This window comes from Sprattus sprattus (assembly GCF_963457725.1).
Source record: "Sprattus sprattus genome assembly, chromosome: 7".
Lineage (NCBI taxonomy): Eukaryota > Metazoa > Chordata > Actinopteri > Clupeiformes > Clupeidae > Sprattus > Sprattus sprattus.
The window spans coordinates 20,499,541-20,517,610 of record NC_137926.1 but is presented as its reverse complement, the minus strand read 5'-3'; the positions used below and the strand labels follow the sequence as shown (position 1 = coordinate 20,517,610).

The 18,070-nt window shown below is 44.2% G+C and overlaps 1 protein-coding gene across 1 annotated transcript in view; it reads left to right on the top strand.

The window, feature by feature from the left end:
- The window catches only part of fkbp16 (FKBP prolyl isomerase 16), a gene marked incomplete at both ends in the record, with an annotated part of 32,076 nt that overhangs the window by 13,023 nt on the left and 983 nt on the right, over positions 1-18,070 (top strand). The window contains 3 exons of the mRNA XM_080842422.1: positions 13,256-13,473; positions 14,992-15,176; positions 15,301-15,378. Of these exons, the coding sequence (XP_080698548.1) occupies positions 13,256-13,473; positions 14,992-15,176; positions 15,301-15,378 (481 nt within the window). The remainder of the gene's footprint in view (positions 1-13,255; positions 13,474-14,991; positions 15,177-15,300; positions 15,379-18,070) is intronic.

The window sequence follows — 18,070 nt, the reverse complement described above, 5'->3', positions numbered from 1 at the left end:
GATCTGCCCAGAAAGGGAAGGTGACATCTCTCTCTCTCTCTCTCTCTCTCTCTCTCTCTCTCTCTCTCACATACACACACACACACACACACACACAGTCTCCCTCTCCCTCTTTACCTTACTGCTCTTGTGCCTGCTTTTCTAGCTGCTGCATCTGTTCCTGCTATGTCCCCTCTACTAATGGCAAGGGTTGTCGATACGCAATGGAGATGAGGTGAATGTGAACAACCCATGAACATGTGGACATGTAAACATGAGCAGAGCCCAAAATCAGGCATGCTGCCCCCCCTCAAAGAGTAGAATGAGTGTGAGTCAGAGCCTGATGTACTGACACAGATGTGCACGGCAGTCAGCTGAGGTGTGTGTGTGCATCTGTGTGTGTGTGTGTGTGTGTGGTAAATGCACATGACAATTTAGGACATAAGGTCATCAGTTCATAAATGTGCAACTTCATCTCACTCCCCATTTAGCTCCCTCTCCTTTCTTGCACCCCCCCCCCCCCCCCTTTCTCTCTCTCTATGTGGCTTTTCAACTATTTATTCAGTCTCAGAGGAGCGGTAAAAACCCTTACGCAACACAAGCCTCACTGCCCCAATGTCTGGTGGTTAAAAACGGAGATAAAAAATAAAGAGCAGGTCTTAAACTTTTACAGTGTATTGCCAAATGTCACTGTGTAAGGCGTCACTGAAACAAGGCCTTGGGAGTTAACCCCCATGCATTCAGGGAGCCTTCTGAAATATCCACTAAACAAAACAACAACATATCGCATGACTTCTCATATGCACCAGTTCAGTGTGACCTCAGTGGCAGACCACACATGCTGGAAGTGGGCACGGGTCACGGGTCTGTTATAAGCCCTGAAATTGACATCGTTTAAACAGATCAATTGTGCCCTATGCTTGCAATATGAGAGGCCATGCCTGTTGTTCTGGGATCTGTGTTTTCTCAGCTGGTCTTAATACTGGCAGTTCCTCAGTCAGTCAGTGAGTGTTTTTTGCTGATGCTCTTGCTCCACACGCCCAGTTCACGTGAGCGGGGAGGAGAGATGAGTGAAATTCATACACTTACTCAAAAAGCATATCAAAAATGTCCTGTAGCCCAGAGCCTGGTATTATCAGACTTCAGCCAGACACACTTATGATAGCACAAACGTAGTTGCCGAGCAACATGTAAACACACCCACTCTTTCTGTCTGTTCTGCTCCATTTGTGACAATGAGAAAACTGCAGAGGATGAAATGAAAAGGAGAGAGAGAGGCGCTCAAATGATGAGATGGATGAAGCCTCACTGCTGTCCTGACTCACCTGTGTGTGTGTGTGTGTGTGTGTGTGTGTGTGTGTGTGTGCGCTCACTCTTATGTATGCCGGCTGTGCGTCACTCACTGAACCCCTTTTATAAGTGTGGCAGTGTGGTGCAACCAATTTAAGCTGGCGACAGGCTATCTGCCACTGAAGGGAGAGCAGACTCGTGGCAGCAAAGTAATGGCCACATAAACGCTAGACACTCACACACATGCACACACGCACACACACACACACACACACACACACACACACACACACACACACACACACTGACCCACTGACTCCCACTGACACACACCCGCGTTGTCTCAGTGAGGACGTGGAGCTCTGACTCACCCAGTGGCGTCATGCTTCCGTCACTGCTTCCTTTCAACACACCGCTGTCTGTAGGGGGTCTCTGCGCGTGAGTGTGTGTGTGTGTGTGTGTGTGTGTGTGTGTGTGTGTGTGTAAGGAGGGAGTGTGGTGTCTGTGCTCACAGACAGATCATTCCTTCAAAGGGGCTTTTCATTTCAAAGTCATTTCCATTTCCATCCTCGTGTGCAGCTATGCATACATTCCCTTTAAATACACAGAGAGATGGATAAAGACCTGGATCCATCAAATGTATCAATGCCACAGGTAATCAATAAAGCATTATTGAGGTGATTATTTGTCATAATTGATTTATGAGGAAAATTAATGCATCCATGGTGAGTAACACATTATATTTATATCTATATTGGTATATACTAATGGATACATTTTTGTATTGACGCAATAATTACCTCAACACTCTGAAGCATGAACCCCTTGCTCTTAGTGTTTTCTCTATTTAATGACCAGTTGTGTTCAATGGCTTTTTCCAGTCAGTGTGACCCAGTGCTCCTGTCTTAAAATATTCAATTCCATCTTGTGCTTAATGGATCTCTCTCTCTCTCTCTATCTCTATCTCTCTCACTCTCTCTTTATCTCTCTCTCTCTCTCAGCCCTTTCACATCACCCAGCACACCAAGGCTCAGACTGCAAGCTGCCTTTGGAATGGATCTGGCCCTGAGGGATGTGCCAGATCAGTGCCAGACCTGTGCCAAATCGGAGCCAGATCCAGTCCCAAGTCAGCTGCTTTCTGAGGGCGACGAATGAATGTTAATGTGTGAATTTGAAGAATGTGAAGTGTCACACCAGTGATGACACTATAATTAGCATCCCAGATGTGGATTGTCTGCCATGACAACCCCAGACATGTCTTCCTAATTAACAGTGCCTGTAGTCCACCATGGGACAGATCCTCCCAGGTGAGACGAACATAGGAGACTGACGACGAACTATGCCGGCGCCTTTCCATTAGGGGATCGATCGAGAAGATATCTCCATTAAATTTAGATGAAAAAACACCTAGAAGACTGTATGCAAGAGCATATCAAATAAAGCAAAAAGGATTTTCCCTCTAATAATGAGGGAGAAAATTCATTGAGTTGATGATTTTAAAAGGTCAGCATTGGTTTTCGACTTCAAGCAGTCTGTTCTGAAGGTGTGCTGCTGAGAACACTCATCCTATTCCCTCAGTGGCATTTCTTTGATAGTAATATTCCCCCACTCCTTATCGTAATGCATATGACAACCACTGTGAGAGAGGTCACTTTGAAAGAAAGGAAATTAATTTCCAAAAAACATCAGGTCTCTGTTTTCATTTTGTCTTCCCCCCTCGCCACTTTGCAAAGACAGAGCCACAGACTTTAGTTCGTGCTCAGAAATACCGTCAGAACTGAACCTCCTGGACTTTATTAATGCAGAGGGATAAATATTTACGCCTCTGTCTCCCAGACATAAAAAAAACCCACTGTGAAACGACTGTGAAAGAGACAGTGTGACCATGCAGAGGGAGGTGATTCATCTTATTATCCTTCAAAAATGTTCTGTGGTCTATTTTGTAGTCTCATCCCATTATTTGCCTCAACTAAACAAAATACCCTTCCGTGTTTTTCTCATACATCCAATTTTAGAACAAAACTATGAACAAACTCTGAGCTTACTCAGCAGTTGCATTAACAATGTGATGGAAATAATGCAATGAATCATGGCAGGATACGTTCATGAGGAAATCTCTGTATTTGATTACATAGCCTAGCATGCCTCATGGCACAAAATACAACAGCGCACAGATCATCTCTCAAGAGGCACAAAGTTGAAACACTATGGTTAAATAAGTGAACTGAGCCTTGCTACTACTAACTAATGGTGAAAATCTTTTTTTTTAACACTTTTCGGTTCAATCATTATTCGGTTTGCTCCACTGCACAGAACCAAGTGACCTCAAACAGTATTAGCGTAGCCACCACTACTTTATCAGGGATACCGTTGTGCTGGAACCCGTTTCCTGAGGATATGCTGTCTGTTTCATTTCCACTGTGCACTGTGTGCTACTGAGGCCATGGTTTGGAATCCCTGTTATTATCTCTGGGATGTATATTTGCATGTACGCTATACTCAGTACATGGATCCGCTTGGCCATTTCAAACGTATAATCCAGCGGGGCGAAATTACAAGTGGGAGGTCAATCACTCCTTGACCTTGACTGACTCCCTACAGATTCCCACAGCCTTCTCAATGCACAATAGCCTCCCGTGTGTACGTCTGTATGGTATGGTGCCATTAAGCAATGTTCAGTGAAGCCTGTAAAAGAAATGTGTACGGACAACCAAATGGCTTCTTGGCCTTCCCAACGTTTCCAGTGTTTTACCTCTACATGACCTATGGCCTTGCAAAAGCAGATCTTAAGAAACATTAAAAAGCTAGGTTTCTCTCACTACTTTGAAATTTAAATCTCTCTCTCTCTGTGAACTTCAACTACAAATTTCGAATAGAGAATTGTTGACACAAATTAAACTTTATTCAAACGGGACACAAAGACTGCGTCAGCAGTTTCATATTTCAGACTGATTTACGGAAGAGAAGCCCTCGTGGCCTTTCAGCTGCCAGCAATTTCCAAAGTGAGACATAAACACAGTGTATCTAGCAGTGCAGGGTCAGTGTTTGTGGTGAGGACAGGACGTGACTGAGAGAACACTGTGGGGATAAGGACAACTCTGCGGCACCTCCGCTGTCTCTAGAACATCAGACAGCTCTGATTTAAGCCGGCTAGGGTCGCCAAGATCACAGGAAGTGCAGGAAACCAATCCTACCAGAGGTGAATGAATGCTCAGACTGGGCCAAGCAAACACATCAAATATCGGTTAGAATGATCATCTCTCTCATCAGCAGACACAGGTAGTAAAGAGAGATGAACAGTTACATGAAGACACACACACCCACACACACACATACACACACACACACACACACACACACACACACACACACACACACACACACACACACACACACACACACACACACACACACACACACACACACACACACACGCATACACTCACATACAACAGACATAGACACACACACACACACACCTGTGTACACACACGTAAACAAGCACACTTCCTTAACATGTACACACACACACACACACACACACACACACGCACACACAGCAGCAGCAGCAGCAGCCTATAAAAAAAGCTACTGTAACCAGTGTGGGGTGCCTGGGGCCTGAGATTGGGTTCATTTTAAAGGGCTGAGGAGGCCTGCTCCAGATTACAGCAGGACTTCTGAAGAGCTCACCCGGAGGCAGAGCTCAGATCCTTGCCTTGATCCCTGCTGTTTGCCCCCCCCCCCCCCCCCCCCCCCCCATCCTCCCCCCGCCTGTTACATTTGCAGAGCAAGAAAAAAAAAAAAAAACAACACACAGTAAACACTGGGAGAAGCAAATGCACCAGAAGAGACCAGTGACTGCCCCCAACCCCTGCCCTGGCTTCCCGGATCGCCCTAAACGACCCACTGAGGAATAAGGCAGCTGTGGCCTGGCACTGAACGCAGGATTACATTTAAGCTCCTTTGTCTGGTCACACTGTTGCACGGCACCCACGCACATCTTGATGGGAATCAAAACAACAAAAATAGATGGTCTTCTAGTGGCTGGAGCAGTTGATGTGTTTTCAGAAAGAGCACTGCTGTGTTTATCCCCCACTAACTAACACACACACACACACACACACACCAACACGCCAACAAGAGTACAAACACATGTGTGCACCATCTATCAGTTAGTGGTAGCATAGATTCTCTTGGATCACAAAGCTTTTTTTTTTTATTGCCAGCGTGGCCTGCCGAGGGCTATTTCCATGGCAACCAATATGAGGCACGTAAAGGTCTATTCCATTATTTACTCACGACAAAGTACGTGGCTATTACGTCAAAGACCAGGCTCGTTTTTTTTTCTCCCTCTCCTCAACTCACCAGTCTCTGTTCGTTCACGTGGACAGACAAGGCTACTAGAGGGGAGATAACACGGTGAGTCAGAGATGCTGTGGCTCCACATTCACACAGAGTTGCAGAGAGGGGAAGTTTGGGGATAAGCGTCATTTGCCAAATGGGTCCTACGCCCATCACAGGAGCATCTGTCCCCATGGGGACAGCACGAGGGGATTGATTTTTTTTTTTTACCACGGCTGAACGCGCAACCATTTTGGCACCCGTTACGTAACTAAAAGCGCCGGGGACTGAGAGCTTTGTTTTGCAGCGCATGAGAGAGTCGAAAGATCCTGTCCAATTAAGAGCAAAATAACTTTTGTGAGGAGTCTAGAAATAGGGCGCCCGCCCTTCCCTTTCAAAATACAAACTGTCGCCGGTTGTGACACTCTAGTCAAGTCTGCCCTGTGTCAGACTCACACACTCAAATAAATGAACCAGTGTTAGAGGTGTTAGCTTAAAGACCTGTGGTGTTAAATGTGGCCAGAACCCACATTGCATCAGTGGCCCACCAGATGCAAGCTACCTGAGCTACCCTCAGCTCTGGCACTTAAAATTCTCCCACTGCTCTCTCCGTCTCATCACCCTGGCAACTGTTCAAGCTCAAGCCTCATCCCAGTTGGATGGAGTCGACACTAAACCTGCCAACCCATTCACTCCACACAACCCCCCCCCCCCCCCCCCCGCCTTTATTTTCCCCAATATGATAAGCCTCTGTCTGCAATAGACAACTCTCAACATATGGTCTATCCAAAGTTATATGTTGAAAATGCATTGAAAGCATACAATAAGCCCTTTTAGTTAGGCCATAATGTGCAGATAATGTGGGAGATTTGATGAGGAGTGGTTCACCAGTCAGGATTCACACGGTTAGGCTGGGAACTCGAAACTCCCTCCATTAGGGGACACCACTCTGGCCCGCACAGAAGACCCATTAGCTGTTCCTGCTCTGGTGCACGCTGACTGCACTCCTCCAAAGCAACACAATACCGACTACAGCAGCTATCTCAATGATATGACACTCTTCTTACTTCGGGAGGATATCACACGCTGAGTGCTAGCGAAACACAACAGGGGGCGGGTCCACAAGGCTTCTGCCATGGTGGAAGTTTCACACAGCATAAACCAGACATTTAGCAATGGAAGCCTGTATGTATTGGCATCAATCACTTAGCTCTCTGGGAATGTAATTCATGACACATCTTAGCTTTGAAATGGCATTACACTTTTACTTGACGCTTTTAAAGTAGCCTATGCATAGTCTATTTTAGGAATAAACAGAAGCAAATTAATTTCTCTATAGACACAGCAATTAATTGAAAGACTTATAACATGCCTTTATTTTGTACTAGAATCCAAACTCAGTCACATTAACAGTCATTGGAGCTGGCTCAATGAGACAAATAACCACTGTCCGTCCATATCTTCGTTTGACTACACTGATCTGCTATTCATTTGGGCTGTAATACCATTGTAACACCATGTTGCACCAGTTAAGCTACAAAATGATTAGTGAGCTAGAGCCAGGACCGGGAGTGTGTGCAAGAGAAGCACCAGGCCCTGAGGAGTAAACAACTTTCCCCCCTTTGGTTTCCATGTCAAAATGCAGCTGTGAGATGTGATTGTGACTGTACAGTGTGCTTTAGTTGAATGCCGTTAGCAGGCTAGTTATATTTTTTAGGATGCTTTTTCCAGGTCCCCTCTGTCATTTTACAGGACCCAGGGGCCTCGTTGCTGACCTTCTGGCCCCAGGGATCCTCACAGGATCCTTTCAACTGACACCTCTCTCTTGCTGTCCAATGTGCTCATGTTACAAAACTGGATTGCTATGGGAAATGCATAGCAGTCTAGGAAGGTTGGTCCTTTTTAGAACCCCCACTGCGTGTGTTCATTAGAGGCACAATGTTTGTGGGTTTTTTTGAGCGGATATTTTTTATCATTATGCACGGACTGTGATATCCCAGGAAATGCAGTCTGTATTATAATGTGCATAATGATGGTTATACTGTGTGTGTTTGTGTGTGTGTGTGTGTGTGTGTGAGAGACTGTGTGTGTGTGTGTTTGTGTGTGTGTGTGTGTGTGTGTGTGTGTGTGTGTATGTGTCTGAATGTGTCTGAATGTGTGTGGTTGTGTGTGTGTGTGTGTGTGTGTGTGTGTGTGTGTGTGTGTGTGTGCAAACATGAAGAGAGATGTGTATGACGTTGCTCTTTATCTTTAGAAACGGTGCAGCTGTTCCAAGCAGTAGCTGACAGGAAAGGCCCTCCTGCACTTATTAAAAAAATGACTCATCCCTTCCAGCAAAGCCCCAAGATTAGTTTGTGCTGTACAGAAAAGCGTGGCCCACCGGTGCCCAAGGTGCCTATCAGAATATTTTCAGATTTTTTTTCGGAGATGTGCAACCAAGATCCGTTTACTCACAGAGGTTTCTGATCAGTGTATTCTTTAAAAAAAAATAGGTTGAACGTATTGCTCCTTTTCCATTGTACCCAGTCTTTCTAAAATTTCGCAATTGGTACAATGGGAGAAATGTTTTGGCAATATAGGAGATTAAGATAATAGGTGTAAATATTGCACATAGGGCATTCACATTGTAGCGTGCAAAGGGGTTTGTGCCCTCCCCAGAGTTCCCTACGCGTGTTTATGTTTCTGTTAATGTTCAATTCTGTGCTTAATGTTCCATTAAGAGTATTCTAATGTCAGCGTGTGTCTCTGTTGGCAATTTGGAGCGAGTGTGTTATGTGTAATGCCCTGGAGGGGGTTCTTTGTGTGTCTGTGTGTGTGTCAGCCTTGCTTGTCTGTGCCACCCTATGTATGCTTATGAGAGCCCTGGCCCGTATGAGATCCCCTGTTCTGTATCAGTCTGAAGTTTGTGTTCCTCTCCGGCAATAGAGCCAAAGAAAAACGTAACTGTTGCATATTCACTAAAATGTTATGACGCACAAGAGTGAAAAGAGGCTCAGCAAGACAGAGATCTCAGGTTTCAAGGCAAAAAACTAGTAACATATCTAAGCTCACTCCAACTCACACAGTCCACATTCACATACATCGAACGGGATACACAAGGGATACTCAACTTAACCACCACACCAACACAACAGTCAGGAGTCATTGCCAGGATTTATTTATAATAAAAAAGAAAACAACATCTCAATTTTAATGCATACAGACAATAATCAGAGCCAATAAAGTATGCGCAATATATACACAAACGTTATATGGCCGCATAATTAGACGTTTTATAGGCCCCCGTCGACCCAAACAAAGTCTACTGAACACAGCTGCCAAAAGAGGTACTCTATCAGATTGATCTTTTCAAAACACCAAAGCGCCAGTGCAAAAAAACCAAGCCCTAAACTTCGTAGGGCATGTACTGTTTTTCTTCTTACATAACTGTTGCCGGTAAAGATAGAACCCAGTGTGCTCCATGGCCACATCAAGGCCACAGGAAGAGAAGCACTGTGCTCGCAGACTGAGGATTGCTATGAAATTGAGCCTTAGGAGTACAATGCAAGGTGTACACCTGTCCAAGCTAATATGAACCAGTGCTGCCAGAAACAGGAGATTCAATCCACTTTCTCATGACACTACCCGACTACTTCCGTCATAACAAAAAGGCCAGTGTGTGATCATATGACCGATTACCTACTGTAAAGCCTTTTCCTTGGCAACCGCTGGACCTACACCACCTTACGTAATGCATTGACTTTGGACTGTTGGGAAATGGGGAGAAGATAAGCTTTAGAAACTATTAAACTGACTGTCTTTTTCAGTCACCCCTAAAATGTTATAGCCTCATCAGTTATCATGATTTGTTAGATTTAGTTGGCGGTTTATGATGGAAAAAGTGGCCTTCTCATTACAGACTTGAACTATGTCATAGCTTCCACATGCAACTCTTTAATAATATAAACTGTACCCTATAAAGGAGGATCTCTCACACAGACATACAGTAGATGGTATGTCCTTGGACCTTACATGACTTTTGGTGTCACAGTATCAATCTCGTCTCAAGCAGCACAAATAAATGTGTGGAGCATAATGAAAGGAAACATCAACAGAAAAGCACATGAAAAGCAAATGTTTGCGAAGCTACAAAGCAGGTTATTGGCACAGCTTTCTAAAACATTTCCAAGTTTTAGGTCTTGCTGCACAAACATCTCCACAATCTAAAAGCAACAAAAAATCAAACCGAACAAGCCTTGTGTGCCCTTTATTATCGATTCTGATCTGATAACCTGTGCTAATCAGGTTCCAACTGTTCTTGCACTTGCTGAGAACATGGGCGCACACACACACACACACACACACACACACACACACACACACACAGACAGAGAGAGGTTTAACACACCTTTATTAAACCATTGACTAAGTTTGTCACACAATTACATGACTAAAACACATAAAACATTACACCTCGGAATGACAATGACACTATTACATTACTAAAAAGAAAATGATCAGCCCCTCCCTTTCACACTTTAAAACCACTTGTCCATCTTCTTAACTTCAGCAGCTTCCCCACACCCCAAGCCCTAGAAAATGTCACAACAAAACAAAACAGTCCTTTCAGAGAGAGAGAGAGAGAGAGAGAGAGAGAGAGTGAGTCAGAGACAGAGAGCGGGAAGGAGAAAGAGAGAAGAAGAAGAAGAAGAGAGAGAGAGAGAGAATACATTCCAGTTCCCATCTGTTCTAATGGACACTTGCCCTAGATTCTGAGTGAGAGGATTAAGAGGGGAACGGATCTTCAAGTTGAAATAGGCTTTAACTACAGGTGCAATGTGTTCCCGTTGCTATGGCAGAGGTGAATACCCACCAGGGAAAACAGCAGGAATGTAATGTGATAACAATTAGGTTGAAAACACTAGAAAGAGCCTAAAAGAGAGAGAGAGAAAAGGGAGTGATAGAGAATAACCAAGGGATGGTGCACCACAAAGTGCTAACTGACTCGCTTCCTCCTCAGTCTAAAAATAAACAGATTAAGACATTTAAATGCCCCTGCGGCCATCAGTCCCAGCCTAACTGTTTGACCTCAGGTGTCCACGGCTATAAGTCATTATCAGGCACTCTCCAGCAGGCAGCCCTGACCTAAGCTCCCCAGAGAGGGGGAGAGGTGAAAGGGTAACTCAACTCCCCCAGCTGACACAACCGGTGGGCGAAGAGAGCTATAGTAATGCTGTCAGGCACACATAAATTTGTGTCTTTAACGCATCGCAGTTTAATCATTCATGAGCTCATACACAGCAGCGACGGCTGCCTTTCACAGAGCGCAGCAAACAGGACAATGTCAGCTGTAGGTACATTGGAGTATCGCTTTCAGGCTACAATAGCTAAGAGTGGGAGAGGTCCTCTATCCTCTAAGGCTATACAAAGAGCAATGCTCAACTAACTTACAGTTTATCTAGAGAATGTTCATAAACACAAAGTCATAAACTTATCGAAGACTGACCGGTGATTGACTGTTAATAATTAATCATGTATTTGTGTAAAGTGTGAAAATAATCTGTGAAAAGAACTGAGTGTGTGTGAGTGAGTGTCCCCCTGAGAAGACTGTAAATAGTAGTCCAAACTCCCAGATGTGGCTTTGGGGGAGGGAGGGAGAGTTCAGCGGGAGAGAGCGCATATGCTTTTTCTCAGCCACAGCTGGCCTGAATCATGTCAAACTCATCTGAAATGGACCCAAAGCCTGTTTGCTTGTCCCCTCTCTAACTTCTCTCTCTTTCCCTGTATCTCTCACTCTGGTTATGGGCCCTTCATGTCTTTTTTCTTTCTTTCCCTCTCTCTCTCTCTTTTCTGATATGCATACACACTCAAACCCACTCACTCACAAACTCACACACTCACACACACACACACACACACACACACACACACACACACACACACACACACACACACACACACACACACACACACACACACACACAATTAAGTTAAGTGAGGCTGAACTGATTGGTGACTTGGCAGCTCCTCACTCCACACAGCTGGCCAGAGGCCCGATCAGAGGGCTTGCACTGTCACCGCGATAACACCTCCATTGTTCAAAAAGAGAGTCAAAAGGGTTGCGTCTGATCGCTAACCAAATGTACTGTCCATCTGAGGAGATACTGAGGTAGGCCCAGCCGGCCGTATCGCACAGCTGTACGTGATCCAGTTACTCGCCTGCTTGCAGTGCCCGAAATACATCCGAGCGAAAACTTCAGGGAACCAGCTGACTTTGATATTAGACTTCAGCTTACTGCAGAAACATGCACTTGAGCTGGGGAGGGGGAACAGCTGTCAAAACATGTTCAAAGATAGGATAAGATTATACATAAACATGGACACAGGTTAGAGGGTTCTTTTAGAGATATAACATTGGATATCAATATTGCTGCTGCAAATTGCCAGATTTACAGAGGAGCTACATTAACATGTGTCAGCATTTGGGGGTGTAATGCAAATGATTAGCATCCTTGTGCAGGTGAACATGAATGTATGAATGACATGTAAGAGAGTAGATCAACCATTTCGTTGGCAGGCATGAAAGTTGATTACTGATGGCATGGAAGTGATTTTGACAAAAATCTCTTCCAAATGCCCCTCTGATTATTTTACTGTGATAATAACCTGTCTGCGTGAATCCTGCAAACCCCTCAAAGTATGATCATGCACCCGTGATTTAGCCAGCCCTGTCTTATGGTAAATGATGGTATCATTATTTATGAGCTGTCCAGTGTTCTGTCACTATTAATGAACTCACATCATGCACATGGGTTGTGTACATGTGTAGACCAACACACATGTGTTGACATGTTTGACACATGAACACTACACACATCTGGAGTTTTTGCTTGAGTTGGAGCAAACAGAGAATGTTCACTGGGAATCCCTGCCAGATCAGGAATACATCCGATCGAGTGTCAGCTGTGCAGAAGATGGTGAATATCCTCTAGTGATTACACCCACCAAACTCACTTCATTTGTGTGTCCTTCCCCCCCGACTGCTGACTGGCTCAGACGGGCCGTGCAGATGGTCTCCTTAAGAAGCCTGTGCCAGCACCGAGGTGAAGGACCGGGCAGGGAGTGCAAAGCACGCAAGCACCCTCCCTCTGGCCAGGCTCGTCGGCTTGTTTCAAAGCTGCCGCCTCCGAGTGCCGTGTCAGCCGGTCCAGCTCAGCACACAAAAAACTGAAATAGCTGAGCTCCCTCCACCAGCAACAGTAGACACAGACAGTGTGGAAGAGGGAGAGAATGAGAGAGAGAGAGGGAGGGAGGGAGAGAAGGGAAAAGAAAGGACAGGCATGTCATGACTCCAAATTGCCTTGAAATCGCCAGACCCTGATAAAGATGGTACAAGATTTGAATTTAATTCTGATAAATATGGCACAGGGTTTACACTGGCAAGATAAACGGCTGGTGTTGTTTGAAGTCTGTCCTCGTTAGTCCAGCCCAACTGACTTATTCGAAAGGTGGTGATCCAGTTACCAAGCGTGCAAACAGCTAATCTAATAAACAATCTGCCTTAACAAAATGGGTGAAGAGAAGAGTGTTTTTACTGTTGTTAGCTGCTATTTTGTAATGTTGTGGTGGAGACTAATGGTCCTGTGCTTTTGTATCTCTTTGGCAGGGAGCCTGACATTCAGTCCTGGGCTCCAATCCTTTACCAGCTGCAGCTCCTGGACTTCAGAGACAAGCCCAATGCCCTGGCTCTCCTCGTGGCGGACCGCATCCGGATCGGCAATCACAAACGGGAGCGAGGGAACTTCTACTTTCAAAGGGAGGAGTACAGCATGGCAGCGCACGCCTACTGCATGGCGCTGGAAGTGCTGACCACTCACACACGTGGTAATCTTCCCTTCATGTCAAAATGAGAAGTTGTCATACTTGTCATACGTGTGAGTGACATACTATGTCATACTATAATGGACAGATGGTGCAGTCAAATACATAGACACACTAGTATACCTCAGCCATAGGATTGTTGATCAGAGTATCAGAGAATTGTGATGTTTTTTATTTCCATCTATTTAAACAGCTGTGAAGAATTTCTTCAACTGGAGCAGCAAAATGTTGGCCGTAAAAAGACCCAATGCAGGACACCACCTGTTAATAATAATGAAGACGATGATTAAAAAAATATAGAAACATAGAGTGGCATGCCATGCCATCCCAGCATCATTGAATAGATACCCCCGTCACCATTTCCAACAGATAACAACAGTCTCTGCAAGTGCACGATAGCGAACGCCTAAGGGGCTTAACTAAACATCAAAGACAAAAGAGGCTGCCTGAGTCCCAAACCCCCTTTAAAAGATTCCCTCCTATTAAGTTGAACAGATGCATTCGCAGAAAATGTATTTGCTGCAGTCTTTAGTTTCATTGCTTGATAGGGCCGTGGCAGTCTTCTCTGCCAGACTATCACTGGCCCGTAATTCCATCATCAGAATGTGTGGTCATGATCGACGTATTCATTGAGGCCTAAGCTAATCAGATGTAATAAATCTACATGCGATTTCCACATCCTTAACTACCCTAATAGGTGGCGAGGCAAGAGGAACTTGAGAGGGACGTTTGACAGTAATGAGGAAGGAGAGTGCGGAGCACCAGCCTGTTAAAGTCGCTAATAATGACCTGCATATGGGGGGGGGGGGGTAACCTCAAATTACCCATCTGCATGCCACCAATCAGGCTTGTCTTGGTCCTTTTAATTGTACATACATGAATAGTGTTGCATAGAGTCAAATTATCTGAACAACATTCAACAATATTAATTGGCAAATTGTGCCACAACAAGCTAATGGGTTTAATACGAGTTTAATCTAAGATGGGAAGTGGTTCTCGATGATTTATGCATCCTCAGAAGACCACCCGTATTGCCTCATATTGTTTCTAGGAGCATTTAAAAGGATGTCCACCATAAATGATGGTTCGGCTGGATTCAAAGGAGGACCGATCAGTTAGGAAGGCCCTTCAAGATCCTGTAGGACCTCATAACACATTTCCCTCCCTCTAGAGGTATCCTGTCATGTACTTGCTAACGACAGTCCTTCACAGCCCTGAGATGTGAGAGTCGCATCAGCTCTAGGGCAATAAAGGACACATCCCACTTCCAAAAGGGTGCGAAGATTTGCCTAGAAGATAATGGATTTATGGTGGATTTTTAACTGGAGCAAACACACAGATGTCGTCACATCAAATGCTCAGATGTTTTGCACCCTGCCCCCTCCAACATCACCTCCTTCCCTTGCTAGCCTTTGTTGTGTATGAATGTGCCACCTGCACCCTGGTAGACAGTGGTCACCGAGTGACCGCATCACAATGTTTCACAGTGGTGTGAGTGTGTCTCTTTGCCCCCACCCCCAGATATAGGCAAGGAGTGCTGCCAGGCTGGGGAGGAAGAGGAGGTGAACGACCAGCGGGTAAAGTGTCTGAATAACCTGGCCACTGCCCAGCTGAAGCTGGAGCAGTTTGATGAGGCACTCCACACCAGCCGTGACGTGCTGTTCCTTGATAAGTTAAATGTGAAAGCCCTTTTCAGAGCAGGGAAGGTCAGTTGCTTACCACAAGGAACAATTGTTTTATTTTGAATTAATGTTTCAACTTTTCAAATGGTGAAAAAGCAGCAGATTTGTCCTACGCTGTTAAAGAGGTCCGCATTGATTTTATTCACAGCTCTTGTCAGACAAGGGTGAGTATGAGGAGGCTATGGATTTGCTGAAGAAAGCCCTGAAACTGGAGCCAACAACCAAGGTGAGAGAGGGGACAGCTGTTGTCAAGCTGACCTCATAACGTCTTTCCCATCTGGGTTGACCGGCCTTCTGAAAAACATTTCCAATGCAGAGATTTGCCCTTTTCCACTCTCGTCAACTTAGTTAAGTTAATTAGCCTGCAATGATAATGTGCTGTAAGACTAATTTTATTGTTTTACAGCAAGTGCAATAATTCCAAACATGAATTTAAAAACAAAAGCTGGAAATATTTTGTGACTCACAGTTCACTTTTAGTTTATGGAATTACTAGCTTCCTGGCTTTGTTGAGGTCAAATTATTGACAGAAATATTTGGCCGTCGATTGTGTTATATTTTTTTAACTGGTCAAGGAATGGTATTTCTCATTTTGGAAGGACTATGGCTTTTTCCAGGCGTTCCCTCATTTTGTTCTGTCACAGGATTTGTTTACAACTTAGAGTTCCAGAAATCCATGTGGATCTTCATAGAGAACTCATTTTTACCCTGCTTGCAAAGACGAGTATGCTTGAGAAAAACAATTTCAAGCTCCTATTCTAGTTGCCTCCATGCCTGACAGTATGAGGGGAAATAAAGGGAGCATGACTTGTGCAGAGACTACCTGGAAGTATACATAAGTAGTTTTAATTCTTGATGTGCTTAACCAAACCATGAATGAGCCAGGAGAGTGTATGTTTTCCATGATGCACCAGGTATATAATCCCTGACTTGGTCCATGACCAGGGTGTTGTGTGTTGGGTTACTCCTCAGTTGCTATTGACGCTGCCAAAACCTGTCTTGTCATGCCCTGCTACACACAGCTGTCTGCTAGAGTATCTGTTCGACCACTGAGATTTAAATTGTCTGCTGTCACAATGCCATAGTCACAAACTGAAAAGCACAGTTACACTTAAGCACTTTATTAAATGTGTGAACAAGTCCTTTCACAACACACATGCATTCTGAGTATTTTCCATTTAAATTATATATTGTGTGTGTGTGTGTGTATATATAAATATATATATAGCATGGAACTAAACCCATATAAAAATAAAAGAGTTTTCATGTGCCGTTTCAAGGCAAGGTTCTGTATTGCTACTGACAATTAGACTCGTACAGGCTATTCCTGCTTGGAAGGCAGCCATGCTAACTACTGTACCATCAACACACACCTGTATATAAAGAGGCCCTGACATTCATAACAAATTGGACTGATTGAATAATGCGGTAGTTGTATGAGAGTTGCGATGGTCGCTCTGTGTCTGTTTCAATGGTGTTCGACTGCTATGGTTTGGATATCACTTTTGCCAGTTACTGAATTCCAGGGATTATAAAAATAGCAACTGCAAGGTCAACAACACTTGCCTTCACAACATGGAAATCTGTACTGTTTCTCAGGCAGTAGGAGAAGGTTTTATATGGAGAGAAGGTTTATAAGCACACAGAAACCACATTTATGCAGTGGTCAAAAACAGCAATGTCCCCTGCTCTTTCAAAAACATTTTTCTCTCTATGTCTTGTCTTAGTCCAATGAAGCAGTCACAGAAATAAGCTTGTGTGAAGGAACCAGTAAGATTATAAATAACCTCGCTCCCAGCAAGTCTAATTGCCAGTAGCAATACAGAATCATGCCTTGAAAAAGCACATGAACACTCTTGTCAAGATTATATGGGTGTTTGGCTCCATGTTTCTGACAAGGAGGGAGTGAGCTTCAACGTGACCTCATCTACCCGCCTCATCCTGGGCTGACCTGCTGCACATAGTCCACTAGCGGTGAACTAGCCTCGTCTAGACTAAACTAAAATATCTTCTGTTTCTGTAATGACACCCTAGTCTCTGGTGGCAAGACAAAAAAAACACATTCCCTTGAGAGAAGCCCCTTAGAAATAAGGAAGAAAAGAATCCCTGGGTGCATATTCTCAGCGAAAATGTGTTACAGCAAGAAAGTAAATAAACAGACAAAGAATAGAGGGTTTGTCTTAGATTTGAATACAACACTAGCACTGAGGGACAAGCCAAAAGTAAATGGCAAATAGAAGTGTAGTCTCCATAAAAATTTGACCAACCACCCGCCATAAAGTAGTGTTTCTTAGTCAACACATTACATGATTTATTATCATTGTGTGCTGTTAATATTCAGAGACTCGGGTCTGTCGTGAAAACTAGTAAAAAATTGTGAATATTACAAGTATGTGTACCTGTTTATGAATATCTGATTTGGAACTCCCTCATAGATACTGCTGTCTCAAGAAAAACATAAGACTACCTTGTGCACAACACAGCACCTTTGTCCTACAACAACAGCTACTGTATGTAGTGGGGGGAAGGCAGAACCTATATTTGAATACAGCAGTACATTTGTGTCTTGCAATAGGCCATGTCTGTTTTCAAGCTGAACACGTTTCCTTGAAATTGAGGTCCTAATATGAATGTTAGAGAATAAAACCAGAACAATGCTCAATGTTTCACCTGTCAAAATCGCTGCCAAAATGTTCAATATTTCCTGATTAATGCCAGAATTAAGGCCCAAAATGCGTTTACGTTATAACCAAGGTGGTCATAGAGAGTACAGGAAATTAAAAATGTATGAAAACTGAATTTCAGGAACACTGAATTGCTCTGGCATAAAACAGCAGCTGTATGCAATTGCAGGCACATATAAACTAAATCTCTGAATCCACACATTCAGAAAGAGACTGGAGGTTGGACTATTTTGA